This window comes from Diplodia corticola (assembly GCF_001883845.1).
Source record: "Diplodia corticola strain CBS 112549 chromosome Unknown scaffold64, whole genome shotgun sequence".
Taxonomy (NCBI): Eukaryota; Fungi; Ascomycota; class Dothideomycetes; order Botryosphaeriales; family Botryosphaeriaceae; genus Diplodia; species Diplodia corticola.
The window spans coordinates 72,349-88,724 of record NW_017971543.1 but is presented as its reverse complement, the minus strand read 5'-3'; the positions used below and the strand labels follow the sequence as shown (position 1 = coordinate 88,724).

At 59.9% G+C, this 16,376-nt stretch overlaps 6 protein-coding genes across 6 annotated transcripts; 4 read left to right on the top strand and 2 right to left on the bottom strand.

Annotated features, from left to right (window-relative positions):
- Window positions 1-592: 592 nt before the first annotated feature.
- Window positions 593-2,365, top strand: BKCO1_6400025 (mfs transporter; the record flags this gene model as incomplete). The annotated part of the gene is made up of 6 exons (XM_020278177.1): window positions 593-772; window positions 825-961; window positions 1,016-1,083; window positions 1,150-1,253; window positions 1,308-1,480; window positions 1,549-2,365. The coding sequence occupies 6 exons, from the start codon at window positions 593-595 to the stop codon at window positions 2,363-2,365; spliced, it is 1,479 nt and encodes a 492-aa protein (XP_020126465.1).
- Window positions 2,366-2,927: 562 nt separating this feature from the next.
- On the bottom strand, window positions 2,928-4,061 carry BKCO1_6400024 (dihydrodipicolinate synthetase family protein; the record flags this gene model as incomplete). Its single annotated transcript, XM_020278176.1, has 3 exons — window positions 2,928-3,363; window positions 3,437-3,529; window positions 3,610-4,061. 3 exons carry the CDS (start codon window positions 4,059-4,061, stop codon window positions 2,928-2,930), a joined length of 981 nt encoding a protein of 326 aa, XP_020126466.1.
- Window positions 4,062-4,461: 400 nt separating this feature from the next.
- BKCO1_6400023 (aldehyde reductase 1) lies at window positions 4,462-5,512 on the top strand (the record flags this gene model as incomplete). The annotated part of the gene is made up of 2 exons (XM_020278175.1): window positions 4,462-4,782; window positions 4,838-5,512. The coding sequence occupies 2 exons, from the start codon at window positions 4,462-4,464 to the stop codon at window positions 5,510-5,512; spliced, it is 996 nt and encodes a 331-aa protein (XP_020126459.1).
- Window positions 5,513-5,930: 418 nt separating this feature from the next.
- Window positions 5,931-8,963, top strand: BKCO1_6400022 (zn 2cys6 transcription factor; the record flags this gene model as incomplete). The annotated part of the gene is made up of 7 exons (XM_020278174.1): window positions 5,931-6,136; window positions 6,236-7,108; window positions 7,166-7,493; window positions 7,549-7,652; window positions 7,702-8,110; window positions 8,191-8,766; window positions 8,868-8,963. 7 exons carry the CDS (start codon window positions 5,931-5,933, stop codon window positions 8,961-8,963), a joined length of 2,592 nt encoding a protein of 863 aa, XP_020126460.1.
- A 455-nt stretch (window positions 8,964-9,418) lies between these two features.
- BKCO1_6400021 (male sterility protein) lies at window positions 9,419-12,774 on the top strand (the record flags this gene model as incomplete). Its single annotated transcript, XM_020278173.1, has 3 exons — window positions 9,419-9,673; window positions 9,743-10,524; window positions 10,602-12,774. 3 exons carry the CDS (start codon window positions 9,419-9,421, stop codon window positions 12,772-12,774), a joined length of 3,210 nt encoding a protein of 1,069 aa, XP_020126461.1.
- A 1,316-nt stretch (window positions 12,775-14,090) lies between these two features.
- On the bottom strand, window positions 14,091-14,775 carry BKCO1_6400020 (uncharacterized protein; the record flags this gene model as incomplete). The annotated part of the gene is made up of 2 exons (XM_020278172.1): window positions 14,091-14,156; window positions 14,233-14,775. 2 exons carry the CDS (start codon window positions 14,773-14,775, stop codon window positions 14,091-14,093), a joined length of 609 nt encoding a protein of 202 aa, XP_020126462.1.
- Between the last annotated feature and the right edge of the window lie 1,601 nt (window positions 14,776-16,376).

Below are 16,376 nucleotides of genomic sequence, written 5' to 3'. Positions count from 1 at the left end.
TGATCCTCTCTCCCAGCTGTCCATCTTATCTGACTCAGCAGCATCAAAATGGTCGTGGAAAGTGGTCGTATCCACGGAAACTTGGCTGGATGTGCTCTTCTCCGATGCAGCGTAATCCGGCGAACGCCCCAATCCTCAACAGTTCGAGCTCCGCCGCGTGATACTCCACATGAACCTGTGCAGCAATCCCCGCTCATCGGGAATTTCCGTGACGACCACACTCTGCATCCTTTCGCTTCCGGATTAGTACCTGTCCCAGCAACCCGGAAAAGTAACTGTGCGCCAAGATAGCTTTTCCGTCTTGGCCAACGCTTCCCCACGGGGGATTCCAAGAAAGCCAAGGCGGTCTACCCCATGGGGACGGCCCGGCCAAAGCGTTTCCTCGGACGTGGCATGCAACTAAGCGAAGGAGGCGTTTGAGATAAAGCAATGTAAACGAAGAGAGGCTGCACGCTGCAGCTGCATGTCCCCTCCATCCTCGCCTCCTCAGTCCTGCTTCCGAATCTCCATCTGGTTTTCCCAGAGCTCTCTGCATTGTTTTTATACTTCACTCAAAGTCGTCCTTGCTGGCGACTGATCGTCTCGAGTCATCATGGCTACGAAACAAAGCATCGACGACAAGGCCGCCAACATGGAGCGCATCGAGTATGTTGAGACCACAGATGGGGACTTGGTGAAACCCAAGATGGAGAAGGTCGACGAGTTTGGCGCACACTCGAAGACGGACCCGAAGGAGATTGCGGTGGTGAGGAAGATTGACTGGTACATGCTGGTAAGTGTTGTAGCCGACCCTCTTGTGAAGCGTCTGCTGACCGCCTCTCCAGCCCATCCTATGGCTCATGTACTTCATGAACTTTCTCGACCGGAATGCCATGATCAATGGGAAGCTCAACAGCTTGTCCAAAGACTTGGGCCTCAAGGGCACCCAATACAATACCTGCGTTTCGATTCTGTTTGTCGGGTAAGTGGCTTGCTGCTGAAATTCATTTGCACGAACTGATCAGAAGGTCAATAGATATCTGGCTGGACAGATTCCCTCAAACATGATCCTCAACAGAGTAAGACCATCGTGGTACATGGCTGGTAAGCACGCACCAACGTGAAGACTACTCCTCCAAAACGCAAGTCAGCTGATGTCTTCCTTTCCAGGATTCTCCATGGCATGGTCCATTGTCAGCCTGCTCACCTACCTGACCCATGACTACAAAACCATGTTGGCCTGCCGCTTCATCCTCGGCATCGTGGAAGCTCCAGTACGTACACAAGTCGAACCTTGGAACACAACCAGGAGCTGACTCCCCTCACAGTTCTACCCGGGCGCCCTCTACATGCTCAGCATGTTCTACACCCGCAAAGAGCTCGCCACCCGCATGTCCATCTTCTACACGGGCAACATGCTCGCCAGCGCCTTCTCCGGCCTCATCGCCGCCGGCATCTTCGCCGGGCTCGAAGGCAAACACGGCCTCGCAGGCTGGCAATGGTCCGTCCGAATCCTCCTCCCCGCCCCTCCCAACCCCCCACTTCTAACACCCTCCCCCCCTCCTCCAGGCTCTTCATAATCCAAGGCGCCATCTCCATCGCCGTCTCCCTCGCCGCCTTCTTCCTCCTCCCCGACGCGCCCCTCCAAACCCGCTGGCTCACCCCCACCGAACGCCACCTCGCCCACAACCGCATCGCGCTCGACACCACCGCCCGCAGCGGCGGCGCCGACGCCGACGCCCACACATCCGTCTGGGCCGGGCTGCGCGCCGCCTGCAGCGACTGGCGCACGTGGGTGTTCTGCCTGATGGACAACCTGCACCTGTCGGCGAACGGGTTCAAGAACTTCTTGCCGACGGTGGTCAAGACGCTCGGGTTCGACACGACGGTGACGCTGGTGCTGACGTGTCCGCCGTACGTGGTGGCGGGCTTGGTGTCGATCGCGGTGTCGCATTCGTCCGGGCGGTGCAACGAAAGGACGTGGCACACGACGGCGTCGAAGCTGGTGGCGATCGCGGGGTTCGCGATTGCCGTGGGGACGCTGAACACGGCGGCGAGGTATGTGGGCGTCATGTTGTTCGTGGGCGCGACGTATGGGGTCAATAATATCATTCTGTCGTGGACGGCGGCGACGCTGGGCCAGACGGACGAGAAGAAGGCGGTGGCGATTGCCATGTGCAACACGCTTGGCAATCTGGCCAGCGTGTATACGCCGTATCTGTGGCCGGATGCGGATGCGCCGAGGTTTTTGCCGGCCATGCTGGCGAGTATCGGGTTCTCGGCGGGGGTGATTGTGTGTGCGTGGGTGATGAGGGTGATGCTGATGAGGCAGAATCGGAAGATGAGGGAGGAGGATCCTGGGGTGCTGAATCTGTATGTGTACTGAGCGGGGGTTGTTGAGACTGGGGGATGTGGCTGGGATTGTCGGTGGTGGGGATACGGAGGACGAGGATCCTTTTGCATGGACGAAGGCTGTTTACGAAGTACTATGAATTCATGTTCGCGCATTTAGCTTAACACCACCACGAGAATTCGGAGATGCCTTCCAGCTTCATGTTTTCCTGGTCCAGAATGGGATTACAGGGCTCCAAGCCATGGCTTACTCTGCGTGGATGCAGAAGAGGCGGGCTTAGAATGTGTGATGAACAACATTGAAACTTGAGCAGTAAAGATCATCTTCACAGCCCGTAATGCTCCTGGGGATACAGCATGATGCAACGATAAGCAATCATGCTTTCGACGAGTCAAGCGCGGTACAGAAAAGCCGACGATATGCAATGTCTCTTTTCCGGACGCCATCCTCGCTTGCCGATACGCTTTCCGGTTGGCACACGACCAACGAAATCTATCTGGCGTGAGTACACCACACATCACACACACCGAAACTTCCGAAACTTCACAATACTTCGACACAAACGCATCTCCAGTTCGCTCTACCCATCAAACCACTATTTAACACTCTTCTCAATCACCTCCATGGCCCCCGTCTCCGTCGCCCACCTCTCCCACTCCCCCTCGGCCAACTTCCCCCTAAGCGGCAACCTCCCGCCCTCGAGATTGCCCAAACCCAGGACCCGATAGATGCCCTCCTTGATCCCGACGATGCCGGTCTTGCCGACAAACTCCTCGGCGGCGGAGACGCGGAACTGCAGGTCCCGCAGCTCCTTGAGCGTGTCGTCGTCGACGGGACGCTTGGCGGCGAGGGCGAAGAGGCGGACGACGGTCTTGGGGTAGATGGCGGCGAGACCGTCGATGACGCCGGCGGCGCCGAACAGCACGATGGGGCCGAGCTGTTGGCCGAAGCCGGAGAAGACGCGGAAGGTCGAGGCGTCGATTTGCGGGTGCAGCGACATCTGGACGTGGTGCGAGACGTTGCCGTGGGACCTGCGTGTATGTGTCAGCACGCGAGGACGGAGGGGAAGGGGTTGAAGAGCTTGGAGGGGGTGGGGGCACTCACATCTTGCAGCCGACGATGTTGGGGTGCGCGGCGAGCTTCACGTACGTCTCGGGTGCGACGATGAGGTTGTTGGTCACGCCGGGGTAGTTGTATCTGCCACGGATCGATCCAATCGTCAGCACGCGGGCTCTCCGCTCTGCCCTCTCCCGCGTCTCCTCCTCCATCTCACTCACATCAGTATCGGAAGCGGACTCCTATCCGCAACAAGCCTATACCACTCGACCAGATTCTCCTGGGTCGCGGCACCCCCGAAATAGCCCGGCGCCAGCACCAGTCCCCACTGGGCGCCGGCGTCCTTGCTGTCGTCCAGCCACTCCAGCACCTCGTCGACGCTGTTGGTCAGCACGCCGGCCATGATGGGGTAGTCGGGGAAGCCGGCGGCGTCGAGACCCTTGCGCACGCCCGAGAGGAAGTCGCGGCGCTCGCTGCGGGAGAGGTGGATGGCTTCGCCGGTGCTGCCGAGGAGGACGAGGCCGGTGATGCCGCTGCGGGCGAGGTGCACCGAGTGCGCGACTTGGGTCTCGACGTCGACGGCGGCCTGGAGCGACGTCGACGACGCGGCGGGCTTGAAGAAGGTGGGGACGGGCACGAAGACGCCGTCGGGGGGGATGCGTGCGGAGGCCATGGCGGCTGGCTGTTGCTGGTTGGAAGACGGTGAGTACGCGCGTGGTGGGAGAAGGGAGAGGTGTCGCGACGAAGGCGGTTTTGTTGCGCGCTATGTATGGCGTGAGGCAGCAGGGCGCGGGGCAGCCGATTGCGCATCGTCGTGCCTCATTCTCCCGGGGGATCCACAATTGGCGCGGGGCAAGCTGGGGGTTAGGTGGGATGCGAGGGCGGTGTCGTGCTTGGTGGCGGGTCGGAAAACAGCCCCGCCCCCGCCCACCTCTCCGACGTCGGAAAAGCGGGGCAAATCATGGCAACATTGTCCCGAGCTCAGCGATTCTGCTCTAGGGAAGTCGCAATTGGAGCTTAAAGCAGCTACGCCCGCTCGACTCGCTCGCACTGCGCAAGCGCCGTCCCCAGAAATGTCTTCCAACCGCACCTTCAAGCTCAACTCGGGCTACGACATGCCCGTTGTCGGCCTGGGCACCTGGCAGTCGGGCCCCAACGAGGTCGCCAACGCCGTCGCAACCGCCCTCAAGCTGGGCTACCGGCACATCGACGCCGCCCCCGTCTACGACAACGAGAACGAAGTGGGCGACGGCATCCGCGCCTCGGGCGTCGCCCGCAGCGACATCTTCATCACCAGCAAGCTATGGAACACGCACCACAAGCCCGAAGACGTCGAGGAAGCCCTGGACCACTCCCTGAAGGACCTCGGCACCGACTACGTCGACCTCTACCTCGTACGCGCCAGTTGCCTCTCCCGCTGACACGTGCACACACTCACACCCACCCCAGGTCCACTGGCCCATCTCCTTCGTCAAAGGCGCCGACTTCTACCAGCACTTCCCCATCAACCCGGCCACCGAGGCCGTGCACGTCATCGACGTGCCCATTGCCGACACGTGGCGCGCCATGGAGGCGCTGGTGGCCAAGGGCAAGGTCCGCAGCATCGGCGTGAGCAACTTCACGCGGGCCGCCATCGAGGAGCTGCTGCAGACGGCCAAGATCCCGCCCGCCGTCAACCAGATCGAGGCGCACCCGTACCTGCAGCAGCCCGCCCTGCTCGAGTGGCAGAAGAGCAAAGGCATCGTCACCGCCGCCTACTCGCCGCTCGGCAACAACATCTACAGCCTGCCGCGCGCCGTCGACGATCCCGTCGTCGTCGACGTGGCCCGCGGCCTGGGCAAGGAGCCCGCCCAGGTGCTGGTGCAGTGGGCCGTGCAGCGCGGCACCATCGTCGTGCCCAAGAGCGTCACGCCCGCCAGGATCGAGAGCAATTTCCAGGACTTTGAGCTGCCCAAGGAGGCGTTTGATAAGATCACGGCGCTGGATCGGAATCATAGGTACAACTTCCCCATCAGGCTGGGTGTCAATGTCTTTGGCGAGCATGATGAAGAGACGTTGAAAAAGGGCGTCTCTGATTGGGTGGCTGCACAAAGAAAGCTCAAGGCGCAGGCTGCAGCAGCGTAGAGCTGCATGAATGGACGAATAGAATAGAGCGGGATTTCTGTACACTACTGCATCTCGTGATATTACTTTGAGACATGTCTCAATGGCTTCATAAGTCATGAATCTTCACCTCAAAGCTCGGCACGGCGGCCCGGACACGCAACCACTTGCCCATGCACCGGCACACGCCGGCTCCTTCCTGTCTTGAAGCTAAGCTAAGGGTTCGCAGGGTAATAATAGCCGCTACGCCACGCCCCGGATAAGACCAAGTGCGGGGTAGGGCGCCGCTGACTAACTCCCGGAAAAGGCCTACTAAAGCCTCGCTTTCCCGGGCCATTTGCCTTGGACCTTTTCCGGCCTCTCACGCACACCCATCGGCCCACTTTTGGCGCTTCTCAGCACTGCGTCTGCCGTTGAGTCCGCTTTTCCAGCATCGACCATGGCCGTTCGTCGACCGTCTTCGCCGGGGATCGGCATGGTCCCATCCGACCCGTTGCAGAGCTCCACTGAACCGCAACAAGGAATCAGTCGCAATGGACGCCGCAGCCCGAGTGGGCAGTCTCCGGATGACAGACCAGCCAAGCGGCGCAAGGACATCAGCCACGTCCGGAGTCGAGTCAGCAGGGCATGCGATCGATGCAAGTCGTGAGTGGTCTCTTGTTGCTTGATCCCTCCCAATACAGCAACATGCTCTCTTCTGACCAGAGACATGGCGTGAATCCACGCTGGCTGCCACCGCCACAGACGCAAGACACGATGCTCGGGCAAGTACCCGTGTACGCTCTGCTCCCAGCTCGGCCTCGCCTGCCAATACGAGGCCGCCTACACGCGCGGCAGGCTACCCTCCATCGAGCTCGAGACCGACAACCGTGTGCTGCAGATGGCCACCGCCATCCCGCCTCACCAAGACTACCACATGCGGCGACACAGCTCCTCCGTCATCCAGGACACCGCAAACAACGGCAACCACCTCGCCTCCCCTCGTCCCGATGCCGAAGACGTCTCCGCCGCCGCCGCCGTCGCGGGGATAAACAACACCACCACCACCATCCCCAGCCCAGTCAGCATCGAGCATCCCGACCGCCTCGACGCCAGCGACCAGCCACGAGCCCCACACCAGCCCCAGCACTCCGCCCGCGCCACCTCGACCGCGCAATCCTCACGCAACTCGCCGGAACCCAGCCAATCCGACCAACAAGGCCACTACGTCGGCCCCGCCTCAGGCGCCTCCTTCCTGCTGCGGATCCAGCGCAAGCTGCTGCGGCAGCAGAGCGGGCTCATGCAGCAGTCGTGCAGCGGCGGTGCCGAGGCGTCCAGCATCTTCACCTTCGGCGACCTGCCGCTGCCCGACGCCGACGACGTCGAGCACGGCTTCTTCGTGCTGCCGCCGCAAAAGGACGCCGAGTGGCTGCTGGCCCGCTACTTTGACTTCGCGTCCGCCACGCACAGGTTCTTGCATCGCCCGACGGTCGAGGGCTGCTTGCGGGAGGTGTACGAGACGAATGGCGCGATGAGGGAGAAGGCGGCGGCGAGGAGTCGGCTGGCGTTGCTGTTTATGGTGTTTGCGCAGGCGGGGAATTATCAGTGTCCCGGCATGGCGGGGAGGGAGTATTCGAGGTGGGTGTCTTCTGTCTTGGGCTGTTGAGTGGGCTGTTGAGTCTAATGCGGTGACAGTGCGAGCTTCTTCTCTGCGGCCGAGCGCCAGCTTGTAGCGGAGAAGGGGGGGATTCGTCTGACCAGCGTGCAGGCCCGGCTTGCGCAGTGCTTGTGGCTGCTGGGACAGTCGCGGATCAATCATTGTTGGAGTCTGTTTGGGACGACGGCGCATCTTGTGCTTGCTTTGGGTATGCACAGGAAGCGGCGGATGGACTCTGCACACAGCGTCGATTACATCGACCTGGAATGCAGGAAGAGGACGTTCTGGTGCGCATATAACCTCGACACCTATCTGAGCGCTGCTCTGGGACGGCCGCGGACGTTTCATGATGAAGACATTGACCAGGTACGTACGTGCCTTAGCTAATGTCGCATCCCTACAGCCGATTAACCTGATCCAGGAATTTCCGACCTGTGTCAATGATTCAGATCTGCACCAGCGACACATGCACCCTTCGCCTGTCAAGTCACAGTCTTTGATGTCCGGGTGTATTGCGCACATGAGGTACGCTACTTCCCCATATCGCAGTAGCCCGTGTCCAACACGCCCCCAGGTTTTCACGAATACTCGCAAACATACTCCGCGACCTCTACGGCATCCGACCGCCCTCAACCGAAGACCGCTATCGCCTCGCCGCCAAGTACAACGACGAGCTCAACAGCTGGCGCGCCTCGGTCGCCTACCTCCTCGACACCGACGGCGTCGATCCATCCCTCTTCCTCCCCATCTTCCTGCGTCAACGCAACGTCCTCAACCTCGCCTTCTGGCACGCCCAGATCCTCGTCCACCGCCCCTTCCTCCTCAGCAACTTCGCCGGCCTCACAAGCTACAACCTGCACCGCACCAATAACAACAACAGCAAGCTCGCCTACCACGTCCAGCTCTGCCTCGACGCCGCCACAAACATCGTCCGCGTCGTCGACGAACTCACCCGGTCGAATCAGATCTACAGCACATTCTGGGTGCGTCCGCCCCGTCTTGACCTTCCCACCCTTCCTCCCTCCCTCCGTCCCGCAGCCCGCTGACCAACCACCACACGCAGTTCACGCACTACTTCGCCTTCTCCGCCGTCGTCGTCCTCTACGTCTACACCATCCAACAGCAACAACAGCAACAACAACACCCACGCCACCTCCTCGCCGCCACCGCCACCTCCGCCGACCAACCGCCACTATCGGCATCCGCCTGCTACCGCGCGGCGTCCCGCTGCCACGACCAGATCTCGCGCATCGCGACCAAAGGGTCGCTGGGCGAGCGGTACGGCGTCGTGCTGCAGGAGCTGCGGATGGAGCTGTTGAATGGCAGGCCGCCGGGTGGGGAGGAGGGGCTTTTGCTTCCTCTTCAAGGACAAGGAGGAGGTGGTGGTGGTGGATCAGGTGGATCGGGTGTGGGGTTGGGTGGGGCGGTTGGGGCGGTTGGTGGTGGTGATGCTGCGTCGCTGCCACAGCCGCCGGCGTCGGACAGGGTGTTGGGGGAGGAGATGGTGTTTGTGGGCGGGGAGCGGCAGGAGCAGCAGCAAGGGCAGCAGCAAGGGCTGGATGGTGGTGCGGCGTTTGCGGAGGCGAGCCCGAGTAGTTCGATTGCGCAGATGACGGGGTGGGGCCAGTTTGATTCGTTGGTAAGTATGCGTGGGTCTTGTCTTCTTTTCTTTTCTCGCTCTTTTTTTCTTGTCGTCGTCCGTTACCTGTTCTTGGGAGTCCGCAGCTAACAGTGTGGTAGGTTGTTGGAGGCATTGGGAGTTTGGAGAGCCTGCTGGCGGATAGTGCGGCTGGATGGGATCTGGATCTGGGAGGGGAGTTGAGCGGGATTGCTTGAGGATAAGGGTTGGGTTCTGGCTTTTGGAACCTGCCTTTACCATCACGCTTTGTGTATATCTATGATGGACGCTGACGAGGTCGCCTGAGTCCATAGTGTGGAAATGATAATGCGCTGAGCCACAGGGCTTCCGCTAGTAGTCTCTGCTTGGTTGGTATTTCGGCATCGGCTGGGCGGATGTTTTCCGCTCAGGCGGCAAGTTTTCCCTTATCCGTCTCATGTTCGCGGTATCCGATGGTCGGAAAAGCTCTCCGATTCCGCACATTTCCCCACCTCTCCACCACGAGTCCAGGGCTCAAAGCCTTCTTCAATGCCAAGTACCGAAGTAGAATCCTACACTGGTGGTTTGTGAGACCGTGTGCATCTGGTACTCTTATACTCCAAAACAACACACAGCACATCTCCTCCCCCATACCACCACTCTTTTGGCCTTTCGACGACCAACTCGGCACATCATGTTGGTCTCTACCACGTCCGCTCCCTCGGGCCTGGATGCACCAAATGCGTCCAAGGTCTTGAAGCCGGACCAGATCAACAGCATCAACGACCTGCTTCTCCACAAGGCCGAAACGATACCCAACACGCCACTCATTGCGTACCCATCCTCGGAACACAGCAGTAGCGATCTAGCAGAGTACACAGCAAAAGACCTCGATGCCTTCGTCGATGAAGCCGCAAAAGAGTACACCCGGCTGGGCCTGCTGCCAAAAGTGCATCCTCCCCCATCCCGATCCCGCACTCCAAACCAGCCCGCCACTAACCGCCCCCTCCCATCGCAGGAACGTCGCAGCACGCGCAGCGAGGTCGTCGCGCTCCTCGGCCCGTCCAACCTCGACTACGTCATCACGCTCCTCGCGCTCTCGCGCATGGGCTTCGCCGTGCTCTTCCTGTCGACGCGGCTCCCGACCGAAGCCTACGTCTCGCTGCTGCAAAAGACCAAATGCACCAAGATTGTCGCGTCAGCGCGGTTCGCCAGCACCACCGTCGCGGACATCCAGCGAGCGTCGGGCGAAAACCACGCCATCGAATCGTTCCCGCAGCTCGACAAGGCCGTGTACGCGCCGGGCGGCCGCCCGCCCACCACGGCCGGCACCGCGCGCTTCGTCCGGCGCACGGAGCTCGTCGACGAGGAAAAGTGCGTCGCCTTCATCGTGCACAGCTCGGGCAGCACGGGGCTGCCGAAGCCCATCTTCCAGACGCACCGCGCGTGCTTGTCCAACTACGCGCTGGGGTCGGGCATGCGCGCGTTCGTGACGCTGCCGCTGTTCCACAACCACGGGCTCGCGACCACGTTCCGCGGCATCGTCAGCGGGAAGCGCACGGTGCTGTTCAACGCGAGCTTGCCGCTGACGAATGCGAACCTGGTGGAGGCGATGGGGGCGGCGGATGCGGAGAGCTTTCACTGCGTGCCGTATGCGTTGAAGGTGCTGGCTGAGACGGACGAGGGCGTGGAGCAGTTGCGGAGGTGTCGGTTGGTGCTGTTTGGGGGGAGTAGCTGTCCGGATGAGCTGGGAGATGAGCTGGTGCGGAGGGGGGTGTATGTTGTGGGTCATTATGGGGCGTATGTTCTCCTGGAATTCTCTTTGTCCCTCTCTCTCTCTCCTTTCCTGTCTCTTGCTGACGTACCGTCGACTACAGCACCGAAATGGGCCAGCTCATGACGTCGTTCCGCGACCCGGAGTCGGACAAGGCGTGGAACTACGTGCGGCCGCTGCCCAAGGTGGCGCCGTACCTGCGCTTCGTCGACGTCGGCCCAGGCATCTTTGAATGTGTGGTGCTGGACGGGCTGCCGTCCAAGGTCATCTCCAACTCCGACGACCCGTGGCCCAACTGCTTCCGCACCCGCGATACCTTCGTGCCGCACCCGTCCATTCCCGACGCGTGGAAGTACCTGGGCCGCTTGGACGACCGCGTCACTTTGATGAACGGCGAGAAGGTACTGCCTATCCCGTACGAGCACCAGGTGCGCCAGCACGAGCTCGTCCAGGACGCCCTGGTGTTCGGCATCGGCCGCGCGTTCCCTGGCCTGCTGGTCATTCCGAGCGAGAAGGCGGCAGGTATGCCCAAGGAGCAACTGCTGGATACACTGGAGCCGACACTAAAGACTGCGAATGCGCGGGCGGAGAAGTTTGGCCAAGTGGCACGCGAGATGGTCGAGATCCTGCCATACGGCACCGACTACCCGCGTACCGACAAGGGCACCATGATCCGCGCCGCCTGCTACAAGGTCTTCGCCGACCTCATCGACGCCGTCTACACGCGCTTCGAGTCCGGCGAGGGCGTCACGAAGCGCAAACTCGACGCCGCCAGCCTACAATCCTACCTGGCCGACCTCTTCGCCAACCGCGTCGGCCTCGCCGCCACCCTCGCACCCGACACGGACTTCTTCGCCGCAGGCATGGACAGCCTGCAGTCCATCTCCGCCCGCGGCCACATGCAGCGCGAACTCGACCTCGCCGGCGCCGTGCTCGGCCAAAACGTCGTCTTCGAGCACCCCTCCATCGCCCAGCTCACCGCCCACCTCGACGCCCTCGCCAACGGCACCACCCACCACCAACAAAAACCCTCCGAAACCGACCTCATGCGCTCCCTCGTCGCCCAATACACCGCCACCCTCCCCGCCTTCGTCCCCGGCACCACCCCCCCACCCCCCACCGACACCGTCCTCCTCACCGGCGCCACCGGCTCCCTCGGCGCCCACATCCTCGCCCAGCTCCTCCCCCTCCCCCACATCACCACCATCTACTGCCTCGTCCGCGCCCCCACCCCCACCGCCGCCCACTCCCGCATCCTCTCCTCCCTCCGCACCCGGCACCTCTCCCCCCCACCCCCCCTCCTCACAACCAAACTCATCGCCCTCCCCTCCGACCTCAGCCTTCCCACCCTCGGCCTCCCGCCCTCCACCCTCTCCCGCCTCCGCGCCTCCTGCACCACAATCATCCACTCCGCCTGGGCCGTCAACTTCAACCTCGGCGTCTCCAGCTTCGCCGCCCACCACATCGCCGGCACCGCGCACCTGCTGCGTCTGGCGCTCTCCGCGCCCTTCGCGCATCCCGCCCGCTTCGCGTTCGTGTCGAGCGTCTCCGCGGGCGCGGGGACGCCGCCGCCGGCGGTGGTGCGGGAGGCGCTGGTGGAGAGGCCCGAGGACGCGCAGGGGATGGGGTATGCAAGGAGTAAGTGGGTGGCGGAGCATGTGGTTGGGGGGGCGAGGGAGAGGGCTGGATCCGCGGGGTTCCGCGTGCTGCGGACGGGGCAGATTGTGGGGGATAGCGTGGAGGGGGTGTGGAATGAGACGGAGGCGATTCCGTTGATGGTGAGGGCGGCGAGGGGGGTGGGTGCGTTGCCGATGTTGGATGAGACGCCCGCGTGGTTGCCGGTGGATAGGTGCGCGGAGGCGGTGGTGGAGCTGAGTGGGGCGGGGAGGTCGTTTGGGGAGTGGGTGGCGGAGGGGGAGGAGGCGCGGGCAGGGGACGAGGGGCTCGCGTATCATGTGCAGAATTCGAAGACGTTTAGGTGGACGGAGGACTTGTTGCCGGCGTTGAGGGAGGCGGGGCTGGAGTTCGAGGTGGTGGGGCAGAGGGAGTGGGTGAGGAGGCTGAGGGAGGGCGAGCAGGATCCGATGAAGAATCCGACGGTCAAGTTGGTGGATTTCTTTGCCGAGAAGTATGATAATGACAGGCCGGGGAGGAAGGGGCTGGTTTTTGCGACGGAGAAGACGGCGGAGAGGAGCAAGGTCATCAGGGAGGGGGTGGATGTTATTGGGACCGGGGTGGTGGCCAAGTGTGTTCAGCAGTGGTTGAAGACCTGGTAAAGGGCGGTGATACACAGGAAATTGTCACGTCAGGCGTTTGGACTTGGATACATATATACTCAATGACATGTTTATGGTTCCTAAAAGACTCCCAATCAAGATTACCATGAATGCCAGCAGCCCGACTGTTTCCGTGATGCTGTTGGCGCCTGTGGCTGAGGAGGCAGAATGCAACACTACAGCAAGAAAGGGATGAACACAACAGCTATATCCCATCCATGTCTCTCCGTTTGGTTCCCAGCTTGCAAGTAAAACACACAGACAACAATATTGCTCAAGCCATCCCGTCTTCAGTGTACTCGAGCTTGAACACTCGCTCGCCTTTCACCTCGAACTCAACCACAACAACAAGCCCGCGAACCAGAAAGATCTCACAGCTTCCAGGCCGATTTCGGCGCATGCTGGGTGCGGTGCTGCGCCAGCTCACGCTGAGCCGCGTCGTCATCTGGCAAACCCGCTGTCCACTAACAAGCAAACGTATTGCCCGAGATAGGACCGGCGTTGCCCTGAGGCATGTCAGGATCAGGGCGGTGAAAGTAGGGAGGCTTGATCTGTCCTTTGACGACGTCAGGGGAACAGCGGATGTTGTGTTCGCCTTGGCCTTCATCCTCCTCTACCGCCGCCTGGGCCTTTCCCCCGCCCCTTAACCAGATCGCGCGTCCAGTTGGCCTACCTACTGAGTCTCCGGCAGCGGCGCCAGCGTCCCGTCGTACGGCGGGAAGAAGAAGTTCGCGAAATTCCCGTTCGCCATAGTCTCGCGGTACCTTCTATCATCCTCGGTCCCTTCATCATCCGCCGCTGCCTGCTCTTCACCCTCTCTCACGCTTTGTTGCTGTAGCTAGAGTCGCTGTGCGGTTGCGTCGAAGGTTGATGACCACACTTCCTGCACTGGTCAATCGAGCTTGTAGTATGACTATCAGGCTTTTCTCCGTGTCAGTGTTGCTTGAAAGTGGTGCGGAGGTGCGGGGATTTCGAGGGCGCATCTATGTTTCGCGCGTGTTTGACTACACAACAATGTTGCACAATTGTTTTTGTTGGAGAACTTAGCATTTTTGATAGTTGCTTCTTCTTATATCAAACAATTCATTGTTTGAACAGTATCTGGTGCCAAACTACTGAAGGTGTCGTGGACCAATGGAGCAGCTCCCTAGGGTGGAAACTATATGGTGCCTGCTACACTCCGTATTGCAATTGCTCAAGCATACCAAATCCCAAAGCTTTACATCAAGAAGCGCTCGACCATACCGCTTCACGCTCAACGCGCCTCAATACCAGCCAAGCCCAGAACTCCAACAACACTTCGCATCATCAGCTCCCTAATCGAAGAACGTATACCGCGGGTCGTCAAAGAAGAGGCTCCTGCTCACAAACGGAGGTCGCATCTACCATCAACGTCAGCAAACCCCCACCCTTATCAGCACAAAAGCAAAAAAAAAAAAAAAGGAAACCGAATCTCACCTTCTCCCCAACCTCTTCCTCCTCCCCGACCACCGACGATCCCACCGTCTCGCACGTCTTCTTCTTCGCCGGCAGCGACCGAACCGGAACGGCGACCCCACTCCATCCACCATCGCCGCGCTTCTTCCCTTCCCTCGACATCGCCGGCTTCTCTGCGGAGGCGGAGGCGAACGCAGCAGCCTCCCTCTTCGCGCGCCGCTTCGGCGTGACGGGCGTCTTTCCCTGTTCGCGGTGCTTGTGCAGGGTCGTGGGCGCTGGGGCCTTGTTGGGCGGCTTCTTGGTGGGCGCGGGCGGCGCCGTCGACGACGGCGTCGGCGGGGGGAGGGTGGGGGTGGTCGTGGTGCTTGGCTGCGGGTTGGCTTCTACTACTCGGGGCCGGGTGGCGAGCGATGCGATGCGTGCGCTGCGGCGGCTGGGGGTGTCTAGGTCGGGGTCGGCGGGGGTGGACGCGGTGGTGGTGGTTAAGTTCGATTCGCTGTGTGGTGTGGGCGGGTTGTGGTTAGAGGCTGATGTTGAGGTTTTGCCGGGAGTGAGCCTGGCCATGGTGGTCGTGGTGCTGGTGGATTGTTTGGGGTTTTGGATGGGCTGGTCGGGTTAGTCGAGTTGGATGGTGGTAAGGAAGGAAAAGTTGCCAGTGGTTGGCTTTATATTTTGCCCGGGCGTTGTGTAGGTTGTCTCAGCTGCGCAGTGTGTTATGCGTAATATGGTGTGAGTGATTGACGCGAAGTCGCCATTCACTGTGGGCTCCCTTCATCAGTCTTCATTCATAGGCCCCGGATCGTGATGCGTGGCCAACAACTCAAGAGACATCATCAGGCAAAACACAGTTGTTCGGGTTCGACAGTCAACGTGTTCAAAACTCTTGATCTATGAGCCTCATCTGACTCTTCGCACTAAAGAGAAAATTAACGATGGAGGTGTGAGTTTATCTAGAGTATCGTTGTTCATACTTCATAGAGTTCCCAGTTTGCCATAATGGAAGCCTTGTCGTCATCTGCATCAATATGTCTCCCGCTAATGAAGAGAAATCCATTAGCTATATCATTGATGCAATGACTGCACGGAGAAATGGGGGATGTTCTTAGTCTGGGGCGCCATTTCATTAAAATTAAGTTAGTAGTCTTGAGGCGATAGCAATGTTTGGGAAAAGTTTAGTTTCGGTCTAGGAAACAATTAATAGCCTTGGAGTAGATATAGAACGAGCAGACTATACCCCCCCGCCCCGATTCTTTAAAGATGTTCTTCTAAAAGCAGCATCAACGTGGACAGGAGTATAATTTTTACATGGACAATACGAATTTTTGTGAAAGCTTTACGCAACGCAAAATCTCCAATATCGACGCTCTCTAATACTGGGGTACCTGTTGAAATGTCGCAGCACACGAATAAATGATCGACTATCCACAGTGTTGGTTCTTCTAAAGGCAATGAACGCTAAGCAGAGGTGTGTTTAACGTTGCACCAATTAGCATGGAGACCAGCTCGCTTGGTAGCGCTCACACACTGTCCCAAGGACATTCGTTTTACAAGCGCACCGTCCAGGCAAGGGCTTTGGACACCAAACTTGAGATACTAGCATTAACAGCTCTGCTTCTCTCCACGCACTGCTGGCCCGTTGTTCCTCTTTCCTGAAATGGCATTGATCTTAGTGGAGCTTCCCCATGTGGTAACTCATCAACAAGTACCGAAGGCGTTGTGGCGGAGTGGTTATCGCGACAGACTAGAAATCTGTTTCCTTCGGGAGCACAAGTTCGAATCTTGTCAACGTCGGTTTCTTTTGTTTCCACAGCAGAGGCATCTCGTTTTGCCTGTCCGACCATGTCGTGGTGCAAGAAAGGGGCGGACGTGAAGTTTCAGAAACGGACAAGCAGGGGTCCGCGATCCAGGGTCCCCAAGTCCAGGGTCCCGGCCGAGCCCCGCCAACAGGTGGAACCACGATTGTTATCGTACAAGTGCGGTAGAATACATTTCTACGATTATTACGATGGAGCGTTCAGTTTTCCTCATCATTCAAAATGCCCTTTCTTCCAAACCACTTGGGGTGAAAGCTCAAGTGGCCCGGCAGAAGCCGAAGTGTCGGGCCGGAAATTTTTTGCTCTCTCGCTTCACACATCCCGAGGCCCACATCCCGCACTCCGCAACCT